Below are 22391 nucleotides of genomic sequence, written 5' to 3' on the forward strand. Positions count from 1 at the left end.
TCCTTGGGATTTCTGGCCTGCTTTCTTCTGTGTTGAAGGTCCTTCAAATTTCTTCAATGAACAGAATCTTAAAAGGTAGAGGCCATTTGGCCCATTGTACATGTGCTGGGTTTTTGAAAAAGCTATCTAATTAATTCCAATCTTCTGCTGTTTCTACAAAGCCTGGCAAATTGTGCCTTTCCCATAACATTCATTACTTTATACCTAATGAATTTGCGGCATGTTATTTTACGAATCACCAATGCTTCTAACCTTTATTGGATTCGCTGATTTTCCCTGGATTTCCAACAACAAACTTTAGCGAGTGGCAAATGTCCTTTGACCACGGGTTTGTGACAGGGGGATTTTGGATTGTACCAATTGAAAGTAGTGCTTTCACAGTCAGTGAAGGTTGGTTGAGGTACAGTTACCATTGTAGCGCTGGAGACACGGCAAGCACCAAGTCACCGATAGTGACCAGATAATCCATTCTTTGGTGAAGATGTAGAGAGATTAACAGTTTCCAGTTTACTATTAATTCAAGGAGTAGAGAGAACTTTACTCTGTATTCATCCCTGTGATGGCCCTGTCCCAGAGGTGTTGTTTAAGGGCAGCATCAAGGGAACTGCACCCTCTGTTAACTTCCCATCGAAAAGATAGAATGAGCTTTACTCGGTGCTTATTCCCTGTACTGGGAGTGTTTGATAGAGATGGTGTTGAGTCAGCTTTCCTTTTTTCGTTTAAGAGAAATTGAGGGATATGTATTGGCCTGGATCCTCTGAAGAACGGCAGTCACAATCATGTTGCCACCTCTGGTCTTGTTTTTTTTGTCGTTAGGACAGAGTTCTACATTTCTAGCCAAGAATTCCAATTCCAACACCTTTGGCAATTCGCAAAATTCGACCTGGCTGAGATCAATGAAGTTAGGCCGTTTGGGTGGGAGGGGGGAGCTGGGGATACGAACCAGACTCTCTAAAGGCAGCAATCAGAGCGCCATTCTCCAAGATTGAAAGGTCCAGCATCAGGAAGAGAGCCACTTTGACGGCTGGGCTCAGGATGGTAATTGGTTCCGAGGGAAGGGTGTCAAGTCTAGCAAGAGGTTGTGTGCAAAGTGCCAGGGTGGGGGGGGTATGGTATCAGAGGGCGATGGCAGGGATGGGAGTGGGCAGGGGTGTGGTGTATGCAGTGTCAGGTCTTTGTATAGGGTTGGGTGGAATCACATTGCCTTTGGGGAGGTTGCTGACCAGGAGGGGTTAGTGGGTCCAGATCCAGGCTGTGTTCATGGTAAGGGGACATGTAAGTTGCACTGGGGTGAGTTGTGGGGTTAAGTTTAACAGTTACCCAGGATTTAGCCTTGGCTTTTAATCCTCTAGCTTTTCCTGGGTAACTATTAGTTTGCCAGAAAGTGGGACTCTCCAATTCCTCAGATCTTGATGGACTCTTTTGGAGGGTTCCAAATGCAGGGAAATTGCCCATTGGAACCATCAATGCCCTGGGAATTCTTGTAGAGTCAAGGATCTCACAGGGTCTCAACTGGCAACTCGAGGCTGTGCTGGCCCGACAAGTGTCTGACCCTTGGAATATCGGATTATTGACCAGGACACAGGAGACAACTCCCTGCTCTTCTACACAGTATGGATCATACAATTAAGGGCCTGGCCAGAGGTTGCTGTCCTTTGCTAACTGAGTGAGGCCCAATTCCCATAGAAGAATGGTCACTCCCTCGTCAACTCCACACTCCCCTCCAGCTTCTCCACCACACCTGGTACCTTTCCCTGCAACCACAAGGAATGCAACACCTGTCCCTACCCTCCCCTGTCACGTCCATCCAAGGCCTCAAATAATCCTTCCAGGTCCAGCAGAGATTCACCTGCAATTCACCCAACCCTCATCTATTGTATCCACTGATCCCCATGTGGTCTTTTCTATACTGGGGAGACCAAACGCAGACTCAAGATTGGTTCATGGAGAACCTGCGCTCTGCATGCATCAACCAACCCAAGCTTCCGAGTGCCATCCATTTTAATTCCCCATCCCACTCCCCAGCGACATGTCCATCCTCCGCCTGCTCCACTGTCAGAGTGAGGCTAGATGTAAACTGAAGGAACAACATCTCATATTTCACCTGGGGACCCTACAGCCCAATGGCCTCAATATTGACTTCACCAGCTTCAAAATCTCCAAACCCCCAGCCTTATCCCATGTCCAGCTCCTCCCCGCCTCCACCTTCCCAACCTGACCTAACCTGCCCATCTTCCTACTCAGCTATCTGCTCCTCCCTTCCCACTGACCAATCACAATAACAACCTGGCTGCATTCACCTATCACCATCATACCTACCCTTGCCCCAACCCCAAACCCCCCCTCCCACTGTATAATTCTGGGCTCCCCTCCCCCTCCCCAGTTCTGACTAGGCTGGGGCTGTTTTCCCTGGAGTGTTAGAGGCTTAGGGGTGACTTTATAGAGGTCTATAAAATCATGAGGGGCTTGGATAGGGTAAATACCCAAGGAGGGTGGTGCATGTATGGAATGAGTTGCCAGAGGAAGTGGTGGAGGCTGGTATAATTACAGCATTTAAAAGGTGTTTGGATGAATAGGAAGGCTTTAGAGGGATATGGGCCAAGTGCTGGCAAATGGGACTAGGATATCTGGTCAGCATGGTCGAGCTGGACCGAAGGGTCTGTTTCCGTGCTGTACATCTTTATGACTCTATGATAAAGGGTTTTGGCCTGAAACGTTGACTTTCCTGCTCCTTGGGTGCTGTCTGACCTGCTGTGCCTTTCTGAGTTCCACACCTGTTGACCCCGGGATCTGTTGCACACATCCTGCACCCTCAAAGAGAGACAGACAGGGCTTTATTGCTTCATCTGAAAGGCAGCACTCCCAACGATTCAGCACTCTGTCGGTACTGCTCTGGAAGGTTAGCTGGGGTGTTTGTGCTCCAGCCCTCCCTGTGGAACTGCAAGTTCTGTGTGTGGGACTACTGACTCAGAGATGAGACTACGAGCAACCGGACCACAATGGGGGTAATCCCGGTGGTGGGACTTCGAAAACCCGACTATGTAGTCCCCTCCTTAGTTAAAAGTCTCTGGCTGTCCCTTCTTGTGAGCAATGTCTTGTGTTGGACAGCAAATGTTTTGTTTTCTCAGTGACTGGGTGGGTGCTCGTGGAATTGAACTTGAAAAGGTGCAACTGGGTTGAACTCACAAAAGGAATACCTAATTGCGCCTCATTTCAGAGTATTCCATAGTTGTTCCAATCTGACTGAAATCTACCGGGCTTTATTCTCTCCCTTCTTTCAGTGGGGCAAAGGACACACCGTATCTAACGGTTGACCAGATGACAGAGTTCATCAATTCCAAGCAGAGGGACCCACGTTTGAATGAGATACTGTACCCTCCAGTGAAACCAGAACAAGTGCAGCAGCTCATCGAGAAATACGAACCAAACGCCGCACATGCGAAGAGAGGTTGGTTTAATTTTTGGTTTTTATTCACGTGATTGGCTGCTCATGACGCTGGACAAGGAAGGTGTTTTATTGGGCTTCCTATATTGTCAATGGATTGACATTGCATGAGTGATGCAGTCTTTGGAGATAATGTATATCAATGTATATCAATGCAACAAACTGGCATCAAAAGACTCTGATAATATCCCCAATCGTGAGAACAAAGCTGGGTTAGTTATTAACACCTTTGTTTCCTGTGATATACAAGGAACAACAATGTAGGATATTCTGCACCAAAAAGACTGGTGCTGGAAAAGCACAGCAGGCCAGGCAGCATCCGAGGAGCAGGAGCATCAATGTCATCAGGAACATTCCTGATGAAGGGTTTATGCCTGAAACGTTGACTCTCCTGCTCCTCAGATGCTGCCTGACCTGCTGCGCTTTTCCAGCACCACTCTTTTCAACTCTGACTCTCCAGCATCTGCAGTCCTCACTTTCTCCATGTAGGCCATTCAGCCCATTGAGTCCACTCCGTAATTCTAAGAGATCATGGTTGATCTGATAACCCTCAACCCCACTTTTCCCCGTCACGTTTGATTCCCTTACTGATGGAAAGTCTGGCTCTCTCAGCATTGAATAAACCGAACTACCCAGGCAAAAGTGAGGACTGCAGATGCTGGAAATCACAGTCTAGATGAGAGTGGTGCTGGAAAAGCACAGCAGGTCAGGCAGCATCGAGAAGCAGGAAAATCAATGTTTCGGGCAAAAGCCCTTCATCAGGAATGAAGGCAGGGAGCCTCCGGAGTGGAGAGATAAATGGAGGGGCGTTTGGGCTGGAGAGAAGGTAGCCAAGAGTACAATAGGTGGATGGAGGTGGGGATGAAGGTGATAGGTCAGAGAGGACATGGTTGAGGACATGGTTGAAGAGCTCCAGGGCAGAGGATATGGCCTGCGGGTTGCAGTGAGAGAGAGAGAGAGACTCACTGAGATTCTTGTGGAGAGAGGAGGAGAACTTCTTCAAGGTAGGCTTCCTTGCAAGAGGATTTGCAGTAGGTTAAGATCAACCAGGCGAAAGTGAGGACTGCAGATGCTGGAAATCAGAGTCTAGTTCAGAGTGGTGCTGGAAAAGCTAATGACCCAGCCTCTACAACCCACTGTGCTTGCTCTGTGTCCTGTGATATGTTCTACCCGAAGCACATTTCTGTGTCACTCTATGTAAAATTTCCAAAGAAAATTATAGCCATATCATGGGGTCAGCTATAGGAGGTCACTCTCTAAAAGTAAGGGATTCTCCATTTAAGATGAGGCCATTTTTTTCTTTCAGACGGTCATGAGCCTTTGGTACACGGCAGTGGAAGCAGAATCTTTGAATATTTTAAGGCAGAAGTCAGCAAATTATTGATGAGTAAGGCCAAGCTGAGATTGCTGACCTGAGCACAGAGCTGGAGATTGAAACTTGGACTCGCTATGCAGCATGCTTTCAGAACCCATCCATCCAGGCCCTGATCCTACTCTGTTCCCAGACACGGATCAAGGGCAAGAGGAGTTCTCACATTTCTGGTCAGGGAATATTATTTAAATGGCGAAAGACTGCAGAAGTTTTTGCACAGAGGGGTTCGGAGGTCCAAGCACACGAATCGCAAAAAGCTAGTGTATCTGAGGTCATTGGGTAACAGGGAAGGCAAATGGAAACTTGGCCTGTATTTCAAAGGGAATGGATTACAAAAATGGAAAGTTCTTGGAATAATGAGAACAGTTTATACGAGGAAAGATGTGCTAACATTGGAGACAGTCCATAGAAAGTTCAATCTGATTGATTTGGTGTATGTAGGAATTTTCTCATGAGGAGAGTTGGGCCTGCACTCAGTGGAGTTTAGGAGAATGAGAGACAGCCTTACTAAAACATGTAAGATTCTTAGGGGCCATGAGAGGATAGATGCAGAAAGGTTATTTCCCCTTGTGGGAGCATCTAGGACTAGAGGGAATCCTCTCTGAATAATTCATCACATGTTTCAGGCAGAGGTGAGAAGGGGCTTTTCCCTCAGAGGTTAATGCGTCTGTGGGATTCTTTACCACAGTGGGTTGTGGAGGTTGGGTAGTTTAGTGTATTCAAGGCTGAGAGAAACAGACCTTTAATCAGTCGGGGAATCAGGGGTTATAGGGAAAAGGCAGGAGAGTAGAGCTGATGATTATTATATCAGTCATGATCTCTGAGAATGACAGAGTTGACTTGATGGGCTGAATGGCCTACATCTATTCCTACCTCAGAAAATTTGCCTGAGATTCATAACCTCCCTTGATAATTGCCTTAAACTGTGCTTTTGTGCACTTTAGATACCAGGTTTACAATGGTGTCCTGAGCTGTCAATTTTGTGAAACTGGCAGTCATGTCGAAACCGTTGATCAGATTTTTCCAGTTTGGATCGACCTGCTCTGGGATTTGTAGCCCTCCCAGTTTATGGTAATTACTGCCAATGAAATCTTATTGGTGATGCTGCTACTAGACAACAAAGTAAAAGTGGAAGTTGTAAACAGGAGTGACACGGCTAAAGAGGAAGTTATAAACAGGAGTGACACGGCTAAAGAGGAAGTTGTAAACAGGAGTGACATGGCTAAAGAGGAAGTTGTAAACAGGAGTGATGTGACTAAAGTGGAAGTTGTAAACAGGAGTGACACGGCTAAAGAGGGAAGATATAATCAAAAGATGGACTTAGTGAAAAAGTGAGAGATTCGATGAACTCAGAGACTTTCAAACTGAAGAGTTGGAGGCAGGTGGACAACGAGAGAAACAAGACAACCCTGGAGAGACTCAGCAAGTCTGGCAGCTTACGTGGAGAGAGAAACACAGTTAACGTTTGAGTCTATTCTTCAGAATATGATGTGGAGGAGCTGGTGTTGGACTGAGATGGATAAAGTTAAGAACCACACAACGCCAAGTTATAGTCCAACAGGTCTATTTGAAAGGAACAAATACAAACAGCTTCCTGATGAAGGAGCAGCGCTCCGAAAGCTTGTAATTCCAAATAAACCTGTTGGACTATAACCTGGCGTCGTGTGATTCTTAATTTTCTTCCGAATAGTTCTGAACTTGAAATGTTTCTTTCAGCACAGATGCTGCCAGCCTTGCTGAGTTTCTCCAGCTATTTTCTGTGTTAGTTTCAGATTCCCAGCATCCTCAGTAGTTTACCTTTCGAGAGAGATGGACCCAAAGCCTCTGCAGCTTGTGGAAATTATTTGGAATGGGGAATGGTGTTTGAGCAATGACTAAAATCACAGCCAGTTTTGGGGATGCTTCCTCATGGTTACAACCCAGTGTTGACAAGATAACACCTTTTTGTTTTACCTTTCAGCTCCACACTTCAACCCCCAGCCCCCCCCAATCTCTCCGATATTGAATGAAGTTTGATCACTGGCTCCCTTAACAACCACCCATGCAGGTAGAGTCACAGAGATGTACAGCATGGAAACACCAAGCTTTTAGCGTGAACATGCAGAGAGTTGGGATCTTAACACGAGAGTTGTGAGTGCATAGAATGTGTTGCCAGCATTGGTGGTGGAAGCAGAGTCATTGGGGACATTTAAGCGACTGGACAGCAGTGAGTTGAGGGGTGCGTAGATTAAATTACTATATTTCATATTAGGATTAAACCTCGGCACAACGTCATGGGCCAAAGGGCCTGTTCTGTGCTGTACTTTGCTACGTTCTATGTTCAATTGTAGTCAGTGCTGCTCCACACGTATCTTTGATCCCCCTCGTCCTGTGGAAGGTGTTAAAATAAAACAAAGACAATCCAAACAAGACAGACATGTTCAGCAAAGATACATGTGGAGCAGCAATGACCATAATGTTCCATATAAAAGCCTAATGTTGAGCATTTAGACATGGAGCAAACCACAACTTGCACCAGTTTAAACAAAGAGGAACCACATTTTACTTCTGTGGCACGAGTCGAAGGCAAATGACCTCATCTGAAATGAGGCGTAACTAAAGCGGAATATGATTGGTCTATTGTGTTACCAAGGCTTGAAAATCAATATGTAATTGGTCAATAAGAAGAAACTAATATATGATTGAAGCGGATTTGTGTGTAAAAATACAGTTGTAATCGTCGAAAGGCAGACCGTCCGGGTAAGGGTGACTGTTGTCCCTTTACAACTGAGTCCCTTGCATTGTGAGTTATGAAGGTGCTGTGTGTGTGTGTGCACTAAGAATACTATCGTCTGACTAAGTGTTCCTTCGACAATCCGTGCCAACCAGATATCCTAAATTAATCCAGTCCCATTTGCCAGCACCCAGCCCATATCCCTCTACATCCTTCCTATTCATGTACCCATCCAGATGCCTTTTAAATGTTGCAATTGTACCAGCCTCCACCACTTCCTCTGGCAGCTCATTTCACACACGTACCACTCTGTGCATGAAAAAGGTCCCTTTTAGGTCCCTTTTAAATCTTTCCCCTCTCACTTTAAACCTATGCTCTCTAGTTTTGGACTCCCCTATACTGGGGAAAAAGACCTTGTCTATTTACCGTATCCATGCCCGTCATGATTTTCATAACCTCTATACAGCCACCCTTCAGGCTCAAATGCTCAGGGGAAACAGCCCCAGTCGATTCAGTCTTTCCCTGTAGCTCAAACCCTCCAACCCTGGCAACATCCTTGTAAATCTTTTCTGAACCCTTTCAAGTTTCACAACATTGTTCCTATAGCAGGAGACTAGAATTGCATGCAATATTCCAACATGGCCTAACCCATGTCCTGTACAGCTGCAACATGACATCCCAACTCCTAAACTCAGTGCACTGTCCAATAAAGTTAAAAATGAGGTCTGCAGATGCTGGAGATCACAGCTGCAAATGTGTTGCTGGTCAAAGCACAGCAGGCCAGGCAGCATCTCAGGAATAGAGAATTCGACGTTTCGAGCATAAGCCCTTCATCAGGAATAATCCTGAATTATTCCTGATGAAGGGCTTATGCTCGAAACGTCGAATTCTCTATTCCTGAGATGCTGCCTGGCCTGCTGTGCTTTGACCAGCAACACATTTGCAGCACTGTCCAATAAAGGCAAGTGAACCATATGCCTACTTCACTATCCTGTCTCCCCAGGACTCCACTTTCATCTTTCATTGTATAAAGTAGGCATTTGGGTTTTAACTGTTGGGGCGCATTGAAGAAATGACAAGGGTCACCATAACCAACTGGAGGTTTCCTTTACTCTTTGACTTGTAAAAAGCAGAGGACCTCTGACTTAAAATCACCCACTCCTCAGGAAGCAGGCATTCAGAGAAAGATGTGCACTCAAATTTAAAAAAAGCACAGGATTTGTGTAAAGGGCATTGAGCTGGAACCAGGCACTTCCCCCACGCATTAATGCACGTGGTGTAACACCGATTCCAATCGATATAAGAGTGTATTTACTAACTCGCTGTGAAATTAGTTGCTTTCAGAACTTACGATGGCTGAGGGATGAATGTTTTTCTCTGATCCAGTCAGTAATTGCTTGTGGTTAATCGATGTATTGCTTGGTCCATTTTGTGATTGGCAGTTTACTAATTTGTTTGATTTTAACAAAAGAAACAAATGCACCATATTAGAACAGAGCAGCAGCTTCGTTGTGGGGAGTGTGAATCATAGAATCCCTACAGTGTGGAAACAGGCCCTTTGGCCTAACACGTCCACACTGACCCTCCAAAGAGTTACACACCCAGACTCATTCCCCCTACCCTATATTTGCCCCGGACTAATGCACCTAGCCTACACAACCCTGCACCCTATGGGCAATTTAGCACAGCCAATCCATCCTAACCTAAACATCTTTGGACGAAAGCGGAGCACACCAACGCAGATGCGGGGAGAACGTGCGAACTCCACACAGACAGTTGCCCGAGGCTGAAATCAAACCCGAGTGACTGGCGCAGCGAGATAGCAGTGCTGACCACTGAGCCACCGCACCACCCTGGGGTGTGTGGGGCACGGTGGTTAGCATTGCTGCCTCACAGCGCCAGAGACCCGAGTTCAATTCCCGCCTCGGGCAACAGTCTGTGTGGAGTTTGCACACTCTCCCCGTGTCTGCGTGAGTTTCCTCCTGGTGCTCCGGTTTCCTCCCACAGTCCAAAGATGTGCAGGTCAGGTGAATTGGCCATGCTAAAATTGCCTGTAGTGTTGGGTGAAGGGGTAAATGTAGGGGAATGGGTCTGGATGGGTTGCTCTTCGGAGGGTCGGTGCCGGCTTGTTGGGCTGAATGGCCTGTTTCCACGCTGTAAGTAATCTAATCTAATTTGTTCTCCAGCCTGACAGGACCTCAAGCAACCTAGGGTTGTAAATCTTTGTGCCTTGCTGAAGTTTAATCAGGAGTATGGGGTTTATTGAGTGCGGTAGTAAACCACATTTATGAAAGTAGCTTGAAAGAAAGGATGAAAATTTGTGGTCCAACTTTCAAAATATCACCGGAAATATGATTAATGGAGTACTGCACATCCCACTGCAGCTCAGGGTGAGTTGTATAATTGAGAAGTGCAAAAATACCTTCTCAAAAAAGCTTGGGCTGCTCTCCAAGTTCTGACATATTCATCAAAATTCAACATAACTGAGTATATTTACACTTTAGTTTTCAGCTGAGTCCCATTTGCGCACAAAACTCTTGCATTTGCAGACATTCGGAATATAGTGACCTGTCAACATATGCAGGGGAAAATTTCATTCAGTTTGAACCGACAAGTTACATTTCCCAGAAGATTTCTCATGGCGATAATAATTTGTTGACAGTCATTGCAAACAGCGACATTGAGCCCCTGGCAGTCTGAATATTCTCCAGGGTTGGAATTGGCTGGATTTGAATTAGGAAATGGAACTTGTTGAAGCGATGAAACAAAACGTTAGCCTCTGGCGAAGAAGACAATCACTAATTGGAATCCCCGATTGGAATCACAGGGATTCCCGGTGACTACCAGATCCTTGACTGGGAGGGGAGGTTGGAGGGTGGGGTGGGGCGAGAGGAGGTTCAGAGTGGGGTGGGGGAGGGGAGGTTGGAGAGTGGGGTGGGGGGAGTGGAGGCTGGAGAGTTGTGTGGGAGGAGGGGATGTTGGAGTGTGGGGTGGGGGCAGAGGATGCTGGAGGGTTGTGTGAGGGGAGGGGAGGTTGGAGAGTGGGGTGGGGGGAGAGGAGGTTGGAGAGTGGGGATGGGGGAGAGTCAGAGGAAAGTGAGGACTGGAGAGTCAGAGTCGAAAAGGGTGGTGCTGGAAAAGCACAGCAGGTCAGGCAGCATCCGGGGAGCAGGAGAGTCCATGTTTCAGGTATAAGTCCTTCATCAGGAATGTGAGAAAAGCTGACCAATATCAACTGGCGCGTTAGAACCTCCTCAGTTCAGGGGACTGACTCCGAGCTGGATTGGCCAAAGCCACAGTGTGTACAAGTAAATAAAGGATGACTCACTGATGGGATACCAGCCGCGATGCGGTTAATTCATGGGGTTATTTCTTTAACTGACTGTCACAGACCCACTGAAATAGCCCCTCTCCACTATTTGGTCCAGGGAACTGTTTCCAAAACCTTTTCCATTTTAACGTCGTGGATTTTGCATGATCAGAGGGAACATTGGTGGGGGCTTGATGGTGAGAATCATTAAATGAGAGGTAGTGGGGGAGAGAGGTGTGTTTGAGTTTGAATGTTTGGCTGGCAAGTTGATTTTAAAATTAAAACAAAATTACATTTCATCTTCTTTGCAGCAGGAATCAAAGACTTATCCATAAGGCCGGGTCGACCATAAGACAAAGCATGGGGTTGATATTCAATACAGACTCCATAGCAGTCAATGCTCTCTCAGGGCTTTTTGTCCCACTGGGGTCATGACCCACAGTTTAGGAAAGCCAGACCAGGGCTCCATCCCTAGAAGGAAAAACCAGTAAAACTTGCCAGTGATGCATACTGGTCTGACTTGTTTTGAATACCTCGGTGCTCCGGCATGGCCAGTAGATTCATTTCCAAGCATTCCTGTTTCATTTTACTGGGTTTTTTTTGCCTCCTCCAGCAATACCATTGTCGCAAAACCACATTCACTACACAAACCAGATTCAGGTGGCAATTTTCAGGACCGACATTTTGCTCTATTGTAGCAGACATTTAGTGTCCTAAGCTGAAAATGTGTTGCTGGTTAAAGCGCAGCAGGTCAGGCAGCATCCAAGGAACAAGAAATTCGATGTTTCGGGCATAAGCCCTTCATCAGGAATCTGTGGGACCTTCGTGTGAGTCCTGCTGGCACTTTCGAGGTCTCACCCTCAAAGTCTTGACTATCAATTGGCTCTTATTGTCAGAAGTACAATTTGGGCAGGGAAGAAGAGGTATAGAAGTGGGGTGTGAGTAGAGGAGGCTGGAGAGTTGTGGGGTGGGGGGGCAGGTTGGAAAGTGGGGTGGGGGAGAGGAAGTTGGAAAGTGGCATGGGGGGAGGGGAGGTTGGAGGGTGGGGTGGGGGAGAGGAGGTTCAGAGTGGGGTGGGGGGAGTGGAGGCTGGAGAGTTGTGTGGGAGGAGGGGAGGTTGGAGAGTGGGATGGAGGAGTGGAGGTTGGAGATTGGGGAGGGGAGGTTGGAGAGTGGGGTGGGGGGAGAGGAGGTTGGAGAGTGGGGTGGGGGGGAGAGGAGGTTGGAGAGTGGGGATGGGGGATAGAGGAGGTTGGAGAGTGGGGTGGGGGGTGTGGAGGTTGGAGAGTGGGGTGGGGGGGGTGTGGAGGTTGGAGAGTGGGGAGGGGTGAGTGGAGGCTGGAAATGGGGGAAGGGGAGGTTGGAGATTGGGGTGGGGGGAGGGGAAGTTGGAGAGTGGGGTGGGGAGAGTGGGGATGAGTGAAGGGGAGGTTGGAGAATGGGGTGGGGGTAGAAGAGGTTGGAGAGTGGGGATGAGGGAAAGGGAGGTTGGAGAGTGGGGTGGGGGAGGAGAGGTTGGAAAATGGGGTGGGGGGAGAGGAGGTTGGAGAGTGGGGATGAGGGAAGGGGAGGTTGGAGAATGAGGTGGGAGGAAGTTGGAGAGTGCGTATGGGGAAGGGGAGGTTGGAGAGTGGGGTGGGGGGAGGAGAGGTTGGAGAGTGGTGATGAGGGAAGGGGAGGTTGGAGAGTGGGGTGGAGGGAGAGGAGGCTGAAGAACAAGGTGGGGCACAACGGCAGGCAGTGACCAGTGGGGTACCGCAGGGATCAGTGCTGGGGCCGCAGTTTTTTACAATACATATTAATGATATAGAAGATGGTATTAGTAATAACATTAGCGAATTTGCTGATGATACTAAGCTAGGTGGCAGGGTGAAATGTGAGGAGGACGTTAGGACATTACAGGATGACCTGGACAGTTTAGGTGAGTGGTCAGATGCATGGCAGATGCAGTTTAATGTGGATAAATGTATGGTTATCCACTTTGGTGGCAAGAACAGGAAGGCAGATTACTACCTAAATGGAATCAATTTCGGTAAAGGGGCAGTACAGAGACCTGGGTGTTCTTGTACACCAGTCAATGAAGGTAAGCATGCAGGTACAGCAGGTAGTGAAGAAAGCTAATAGCATGCTGGCCTTCATAACAAGAGGGATTGAGTATAGAAGCAAAGAAGTTCTTCTGCAGCTGGACAGGGCCTTGGTGAGACCATACCTGGAGTATTGTGTGCAGTTTTGGTCTCCAAATTTGAGGAAAGACATTCTGGCTATTGAGGGAGTGCAGCATAGGTTCACGAGGTCAATTCCCGGAATGGCAGGACTGCCTTATGCTGAAAGACTGGAGTGACTGGGCTTGTATACCCTTGTGTTTAGAAGGCTGAGAGGGGATCTGATTAAGATGAATAAGATTATTAAAGGATTGGACACTCTGGAGGCAGGAAACATGCTTCCGCTGATGGGTGAGTGCCGAACCAGAAGACTCAGCTTAAAAATACGGGGTAGACCATTTAGGACAGAGATGAGGAGAAACTTCTTCACCCAGAGAGTGGTGGGTGTGTGGAATACTCTGCCCCAAAAGGCAGTGGAGGCCCAGTCTCTGGATTCATTTAAGAGTTGGATAGAGCCCTCAAGGATAGTGGAATCAAGGGTTATGGAGATAAGGCAGGAACAGGATACTGATTGAGGATGATCAGCCATGATCATATTGACTGGTGGTGCAGGCTCGAAGGGCAGAATGGCCTACTCCTGCGCCTGTTGTCTATTGTCAAATGAAAGGTTCAACAAGGGATGCTGCCATGCCCACCACGACAGAGCTAAAGTCAGTACCAACACTGCCTTGTCGTCGTGCTAACAGGGTAGAAGAGATGCCTAGGGGCCCGAACAATTCAGATCTCCCAACAGCAGGAACGGCTGACAGCAAATCCTCTCATCCTGCCACAGTCAGTGACAGGTCAAAATTGGCAGTGTTTACCCTGAGAAATATACAATGTGCACCACTCAGGAAGGCTATGTTCAACTTTCGATCCAACCAATGCATCATCTGAACCTCAAACATTACCGTTCTTTTCTTGTTGCTGAGTCTAATTCCTGCAGCACCTTCCGAACAGCACTATCCATGTTCTTAAACCCCGACAACTGCAGCAGTTGAAGAAGGAGGCTCAGAGCCGTCTTCTGAAGGGCAACTCGGGATGGAAAATAAACACCAGCCCAGACAGTGAAGCTCACATCTCTGAGTGAATTCGAAAAGGTGCCTGATCTGACTGTGGCCTACATTCCTTGTTCTGACCAAGTCCTGACAACTCCTGATGACCTAAGTCGAGAGTGTGGTGCTGGAAAAGCTGAGCAAGTCAGGCAGTGTCTGAGGAGCAGGAGAATCGATGTTTCGGGCAAAAGCCCTTCATCAGGAATGAATGCCTGACCTGCTGTGCTTTTCCAGCACCACACTCTCGATTCTAATCTCCAGCATCTGCAGTCCTCACTGTTGCCTGGTTGATTTTAACTCCTGATGACCAACCGATCAATAATCCATCCATCTCCAACCCAAACACCCTCAGTGACTCTCCTACTATTCCCTGGGGAAGAGATGTTCAAAGACTCATGATTTTCTTCAGGAAACAGGCTTCCCTTCTTCAGTGGAAGAACCTTATTTTTAAACCATGTCCCCTCATCCTGGCCTCAGACTCTGCTGCCACTAAATTTCCCAAGTGTGATGTCCTCCATAGCAATGGAGATTTAATAGAATTGAATCCTCTGTATTCCTGATGAAGGGCTTTTGCCCGAAACGTCGATTTTACTGCTCCTCAGATGCTGCCTGAACTGCTGTGCTTTTCCAGCACCACTCTAATCTAGACTCTCCACTGTTTCAGATCAGTGTCTACAATTCTGTTGTTATCCTTTAGAATTCGGATTTCAATTATAAATCAGAACAAAGGTTCAAAACTCTTGGGAAGTAAGGCAGGTTGGAGAGTAGGGTGGGGGAGCACCTTGGGGCCAGCAACCATAATTCTATTAGATGTAAAATAGTGATGGAAAAAGATGGTACAGAGCTAAAAGTTGAAATTCTAAATTGGAGAAAGACCAATTTTGACAGTATTAGGCAAGAACTTTCAAAAGTTGATTGGGGACAAATGTTGAAAATGTGTTGCTGGTTAAAGCACAGCAGGTCAGGCAGCATCCAAGGAACAGGAAATTCGACGTTTCGGGCCAGAGCCATTCATCAGGAATGAGGAGAGGGTGCCAGGCAGGCTAAGATAAAAGGTAGGGAGGAGGGACTTGGGAGAGGGGCGATGGAGATGTGATAGGTGGAAGGAGGTCAAGGGTGAGGGTGATAGGCCGGAGTGGGGTGGGGGCGGAGAGGTCAGGAAGAGGATTGCAGGTTAGGAGGGCGGTGCTGAGTTCGAGGGAATCGACTGAGACAAGGTGGGGGGAGGGGAAATGAGGAAACTGGAGAAATCCGAGTTCATCCCTTGTGGTTGGAGGGTTCTCAGGCGGAGGATGAGGTGCTCTTCCTCCAACCGTCGTGTTGTTATGTTCTGGCGATGGAGGAGTCCAAGGACCTGTATGTCTTCGGTGGAGTGGGAGGGAGAGTTAAAGTGTTGAGCCACGGGGTGGTTGGGTTGGTTGGTTTGGGCGTCCCAGAGGTGTTCCCTGAAGCGTTCTGCAAGTAGGCGGCCTGTCTCCCCAATATAGAGGAGGCCTCCTTCTTCAAGGACCGCAGATTCCCCCCAGACGTGATCAACGATGCCCTCCACCGCATCTCCTCCACTTCCCGCTCCTCCGCCCTTGAGCCCCGCCCCTCCAACCACTGGTTCTCACCTACCACCCCACCAACCTCCGTATACAGCGTATCATCCGCCGTCATTTCCGACAACTCCAAACGGACCCCACCACCAGGGATATATTTCCCTCCCCTCCCCTATCAGTGTTCCGCAAAGACCACTCCCTTTGCGACTCCCTCGTTAGGTCCACACCCCCCACCAACCCAACCTCCACTCCTGGCACCTTCCCCTGCAACCGCAGGAAATGCAAAACTTGCGCCCACACCTCCTCCCTTACTTCTCTCCAAGGCCCCAAGGGATCCTTCCATATCCGCCACAAATTCACCTGCACCTCCACACACATCATCTATTGCATCCGCTGCACCCGATGTGGCCTCCTCTATATTGGGGAGACAGGCCACCTACTTGCAGAACGCTTCAGGGAACACCTCTGGGACGCCCGAACCAACCAACCCAACCACCCCGTGGCTCAACACTTTTACTCCCCCTCCCACTCCACCGAAGACCTGCAGGTCCTTGGACTCCTCCATCGCCAGAACATAACAACACGACGGTTGGAGGAAGAGCGTCTCATCTTCCGCCTGGGAACCCTCCAGCCACAAGGGATGAACTCAGATTTCTCCAGTTTCCTCATTTCCCCTCCCCCCCCACCTTGTCTCAGTCGATTCCCTTGAACTCAGCACCACCCTCCTAACCTGCAATCCTCTTCTTGACCTCTCCGCCCCCACCCCACTCCGGCCTATCACTCTCACCTTGACCTCCTTCCACCTATCACATCTCCATCGCCCCTCCCCCAAGTCCCTCCTCCCTACCTTTTACCTTAGCCTGCCTGGCACCCTCTCCTCATTCCTGATGAATGGCTCTGGCCCGAAACGTCGAATTTCCTGTTCCTTGGATGCTGCCTGACCTGCTGTGCTTTAACCAGCAACACATTTTCAGCTCTGATCTCCAGCATCTGCAGACCTCACTTTTTACTTGGGGACAAATGTTCACAGGTAAAGGGATAGCTGGAACATGGGAAGCCTTCAGAAATGTAATAACGAGAGCCCATAGATAGTATATTCCTGCTAGGGTGAAAGGAAAGGCTGGGAGGTATAGGGAATGCTGGCTGACTAAAGAAGCTGAGGGTTGGTTAAGAAAAAGAAGGAAGCAAATGTTAGGTATAGACAGGATAGATCAAGTGAATCCTTAGAAGAGTACAAAGGCAGGAGGAGTATGCTTAAGAGGGAAATCAGGAGGACAAAAAGGGGACATGAAATAGCATTGGCAAATAGCGTTAAGGAGAATCCAAAGAGTTTTTGCAAATACATTAAGGACAAAAGATAAATAAGGACTGAATTGGGCCCCTCAAAGATCAGCCAGGCAGCCTTTGTGTGGAGCCGCAAGAGATGAGGAAGACGCTAAACGAGTATTTTGCATCAGTGTTTACTGTGGAAAAGGACATGGAAGATATAGAATGTAGGGAAATAGATGATGACATCTTGAAATAAGTCCATATTACAGAGGAGGAAGTACTGGATGTCTTTAAACACAAAAAAGTGGATAAATCCCCAGGATTGACCAGGTGTATCCTAGAATTCTGTGGGAAGCTAGAGAAATGATTGCTGGGCCTCTTGCTGAGATATTTGTATCATCGATAGTCACAGATGAGGTACGGAATATTGGAGGTTGGCTAACGTGGTGCCACTGTTTAAGGTGGGCGATAAGGACAAGCCAGGGAACTATAGACCTGTGGGCCTGATGTCGGTGGTGGGCAAGGTGTTGGAAGGAATCCTGAGGGATTGGATGTGCATTTATTTGGAAAGGTAAGGACTGATTAGGGATAGTCAGCATGGCTTTGTATGTGAGAAATCATGTCTCACAAACTTGATTGGGTTTTTTTGAAGAAGTAACAAAGAAGATTGCTGAGGGCAGAGCGGTAGACCTGATCTACATGGATTTCAGTCAGGCATTCGACAAGGTTCCCCAAGAAATAGGAGCAAGCTTGGGTCATTTGGCACCTCAAACCTGCTCTCCCATTCGGTAAAATTGCAACTTGTAATCTACTTCAACTCCATTTTCTGACACAATTCTCAATTGTTTACACATTGAGTTTCCACAATAAATGCTGCTGTAAACATACGAACAAAATCAAGGTAATTGGACGTCCTTGCGTTCACAATATTTTCATTCGTATATCATGAACCTCTCTAACTTCAATTAATGTTGACCCCGCTAATGTTGATCTTGCTTTGTGCACTTGCTGTGCAGTGTAACCTTGTATGCTTCGCTCTGTCTAACCACTCTATAGTCTGTATGTCCTTATTTGCTCCGATCTGCTCGCAAAACAAAACATTCACTGCACGTGGGTACATGTGACTGCAATAAATCAATTCAAATCATTAATAGATTTTGAGTTTCAACATTTACTAAAAGCAAGACTTACATTTGATGTAGCCAATTCCTTTGAGTTGTGTTCTGTCGGACAGTTGCGATGCATATATCTTTAAGGGGGGGATCTTCTTGTATCATAACCTAAGGCTTCGCTGTGTAAAGGTCTCAGTCTCCATCTTACTAAGTCCACTTGCAGCATGACTCACTAAGAGAAGCATGCTCCTGTTGACATCTGGAGTGCTTAGCTTGAGTCTTGCATTTGAGATTCTAATACATGTAGGTGTCAGGAGCTGTCATACTGAATACTTCAGTACTGCATCACCAAAGTCCCATTCTTATGTTCTGAGAGCTAATGCAAGTGTCAGCTCACTAGGTATGAATACTCTGTTGAAGGACAAAATCTGTTCTTTGTATTGACGGGAGATCGTGAGAAGCTTTTAGAAAGGAATTATTTCTAGAAACTACATCATACCACGCCATCAAAATTCACTGTTGCAAAAGCTTTGAAATGTTTGAGCCGCAGCTCAGATGGAATATTCATTGACACACTCAGTAACATCATGATGATGGGTATCAGCCACACAACCTCCATTAATCAGTTCCGAATTAAAACTTTGTTGCTGGATGTTCAGAAGTTAAGCTTGTGACTTTCTTCCATTGCCCTCAGCAGCCTGTCAGTTCATATTTCTCTACCAATACTGTGACTGGCTCACAAACTTATGACATTTCCTAATGGGGTCAGGGCATAGTTTTTTATTCTGTAACTAATTCTCAAGATCTGGGTGCAAGGTGAGCATTTATGGTCCTTCCTGAGTTGCCCACAAGGAGGTGTTAGTCAGCTGCCTTCCTGCATCTCTACAGACCATGTGACACTGAAGTACCCATGCATTGTCCCAGTGAAGAACAATTCCGAGATTTACTCAATGAGCAAAGACTGAGGGTCAAATTACGGATTTCCTGGCCTGCGTGACTGAGTCCATAGGTTATTACATTTAATTCCTGAGAAACTGTGAAAGAGGAATCTGTACCTAAGAAATGCATCAATGCTCTTTCAGCAGCACCTTCAAACCTACAACTGCTACCATCTCGAAGGACAATGACAGCAGATGCAGGGAACACCACTACCTGCAAGTTTCCCTCCAAGCCAATCCCCATCCTGACTTAGAAATATATCGCCGTTCCTTCACTGTGGCTGGGTCAAAATCCTGGAAGTCCCTCCCCAACAGCATTGTGTGGGTCAAACCACAGCAAATGGACTGCAGTGGTTCAAGAAGGCAGCTCAACAACATCTTCAACAACAACATTGATGAGGGCAGAGCGATAGATGTGATCTATATGGACTTTCAGTAAGGCGTTCGACAAGGTTCCCCATGGGACACTGGTTAGCAAGGTTAGATTTCATGGAATACATGGAGAACTAGCCATTTGGATACAGAACTGGCTCAAAGGTAGAAGACAGGGTAGTGGTGTAGGGTTGTTTTTCAGACTGGAGGCCTGTGACCAGTGGAGTGTCACAAGGATCGGTGCTGGGTCCTCTACTTTTTGTCATTTACATAAATGGTTTGGATGTGACCATAAGAGGTACAATTAGTAAATTTGCAGATGACACCTAAATTGGAGGTGTAGTGGACAGCGAAAAGGGTTACCTCAGATTACAATGGGATCTTGATCAGATGGGCTGATGAATGGCAAATGGAGTTTAATTTAAATTAATGTGAGGTGCTGCAATTTGGTAAAGTAAATCTTAGCAGGACTTATACACTTCATGGTAAGGTCCTGGGCAGTGTTGCTGAACAAAGAGACCTTGGAGTGCAGGTTCATAGCTTCTTGAAAGTGGAGTCGCAGGTAGATAGGATAGTGAAGAAGGCGTTTGGTATGCTTTCCTTTATTGGTCAGAGTATTGAGTACATGAGTTGAGAGGTCATGTTGCGTCTGTATAGGACATTGGTTAGGTCACCTTTGGAATATTGCATGCAGTTTTGGTCTCCTTGCTATCGGAAAGATGTTGTGAAACTTGAAAGGGTTCAGAAAAGATTTTCAAGGATGTTCCCATGGTTGGAGGATTTGAGCTATAGGGGGAGGCTGGACAGGCTGATGCTGTTTTCCCTGGAGCATCGCAGGCTGAGGGGTGACCTTATAGAGGTTTACAAAATTATGAGGGGCATGAATAGGATAAATAGACAAAGTCTTTTCCCTGGGGTGGGGGAGTCCAGAACTAGAGGGCGTAGGTTTAGGGTGAGAGGGGAAAGATGTAAAAGAGACCTGAGCGACATGCCTTTCATGCAGAGGGTGGTACGTGTATGGAATGAGCTGCCAGAGGATGTGGTGGAGGCTGGTACAATTGCAACATTTAAGAGGCATTTGGATGGGTATATGAACAGGAAGGGTTTGGAGGGATATGGGCCGAGTGCTGGTAGGTAGGACTAGATTGGATTGGGATATCTGGTCGGCATGGACTGGTTGGACCGAAGGGTCTGTTTCCATGCTGTACATCTCTATGACTCTTCTCAGGGGCAACCAGAGAAAGGCAATAAATGCTGGTCCAGCCAATGAAAATCACATCCTTTGAATGAATTTGGAAAGAAATTCCTTGCCTTTTCTCATCTGTCCTGTGTGGTCTATTTTTATTTGTGATTAGTTAATGCACTCAATGACCAGTCTGCTGAATCAATCGATCGCTGATGAATGAGTGGCAATACTTTACAGTTATTAAAGGTTCTTCTGCAGTGATGGATGGATGTAAACTTGATACCACTAAGTGTTAGAGCTGCATTCGATATTGATTCCCTGCCTTTCCCCAGAGGGTTAGATTGTTGGACACCAAAATCAACCAGCATGAATTTTGCACAGTTGGCTGAATTTTAAGTGTAGAATTTTTCAGCTCTCCTGTGTCCTGCCAAATGAACTGGAAGGGAAATTGTTTCAGTGTTATCAACATAGTTAAAAATGATGCTGTCTTTATAGAAGAGAAATTATTTTTAAAAAAGCAGAAGTTGGGAGGTCATTGCATTTTCAACTATTTGAATTTTTTTTATTCACTTGTGAGATATGGGTGTCATGCTATGCTACCATTTAATGCCTGTCCCTAATTGCCCCTTGAGAAGGTGGGGGTGAGCTGCCTTCTTGAACCACTACAGTCCATGTGCTGTAGGTTGACCCACAATGCCCTTGGAGAGGGAATTGCAGGATTCTGACCCAGCGACATTGAAGGAATGACAATATATTTCCAAGTCAGGATGGTGAGTGGCTTGGAGGGGAACTTGTAGGTGGTGGCATTCCCATGTATCTGCTGCCTTTATCCTTCAAGGTGGTAGTTTTCATGGATTTGGAAGATGCTGTCTGAGGATCTTTGGTGAATTACCCCAGTGCATCCTGTGTACAGTACATACTGTTGCTTGTGAGCATTGATGGTGGACGGTGTGGGTGCTTGTGGATGTGGTGCCAATCACACAGGCTGCTTTGACCAGCCTTTCTTTACAACTCAAACCTTCCACACCCGGCAACATCCTGGTGAACCTCTTCTGAACCCTGTCCAGCTTCATAATATCTCTTCTGAATGAACAGTGCTTGGGATCGGGTATCCCTTCCTAACTGAATTAATGTTTCCAAAGTTGAACGTTTTCAAGTAGGAGTTCGATATAGTTTTCAGAACTGAAGGGATCAAAGGGCATGGGGTGAAAGCGGGAACAAGGTATTGAATTGGATGATCAGCCATGATGAGATTGAATGGCAGATCAAGCTCGAGGGGCTGAATGGCCTCCTCCTGCTCCTGCTTTCTTGGTTTCTGTGTTTCAACTATTCAGTCTTAATCATCATTCCTGAGGTAACCATGAAGTGTATGTTAGAATATTTATTGCAACAGTCGGTGGAGAACCGTAAAAATGGAACGAAGAAAGGGAAAGAAGATGGAGGATTGAGAAAGAGAGAAATAAAAGAGAAGGAAAAAGTAACAAGAAGAGCTTTAGAAATAAATGTAAGACTTTTCTTTTGGTATTGTGGCAAAGATATCTCTCACCTTGCCACCATGCCAATGTTAAATAATTGAGAAGATCTATAAGATGGCACCTTGTGCCAATACTATTTGCAACATCTCCTATATCATGACTCACAACATTCTTGTGTTTATAAGTCTGACTCAGAAATGACCAATTCTGGCAGATATCTTTAATAATCAAATTTAATGACGAATGGCAAACCTATGGAGCATATTATACTTGAACTTGGGCCTCCTGGCTTGAGGCAGGGACACTACCACTGCACCACAAAAGTCCTACTATTGACTTTGATAGATATTCTCTAACCAACCTGTTCAGAGATGTTCTGACATATTTTTGGGGCAAGTGGAACTTGAAGTCAAGTCTTTAGCCCAGAGGAAGGGACACTCCCACTGTACCAAACGCACCTTC

The 22391-nt window shown here is 46.7% G+C and overlaps 1 protein-coding gene and 1 long non-coding RNA gene across 3 annotated transcripts in view; one reads left to right on the forward strand and one right to left on the reverse strand.

Moving 5' to 3' along the window:
• The window catches only part of LOC132819522 (1-phosphatidylinositol 4,5-bisphosphate phosphodiesterase beta-1), an 893680-nt gene that overhangs the window by 569488 nt on the left and 301801 nt on the right, over positions 1–22391 (forward strand). For both annotated transcript variants that reach the window (XM_060831077.1, XM_060831078.1), the window contains exon 9: positions 3282–3448. In XM_060831077.1, coding sequence (XP_060687060.1) covers positions 3282–3448 — 167 coding nt within the window. The remainder of the gene's footprint in view (positions 1–3281; positions 3449–22391) is intronic.
• LOC132819885 (uncharacterized) overlaps positions 1–22391 on the reverse strand; it is a 32550-nt gene that overhangs the window by 7589 nt on the left and 2570 nt on the right. The window lies entirely within an intron of this gene.

This window comes from Hemiscyllium ocellatum, chromosome 10 (assembly GCF_020745735.1).
Source record: "Hemiscyllium ocellatum isolate sHemOce1 chromosome 10, sHemOce1.pat.X.cur, whole genome shotgun sequence".
In the NCBI taxonomy this organism is placed as follows: Eukaryota; Metazoa; Chordata; class Chondrichthyes; order Orectolobiformes; family Hemiscylliidae; genus Hemiscyllium; species Hemiscyllium ocellatum.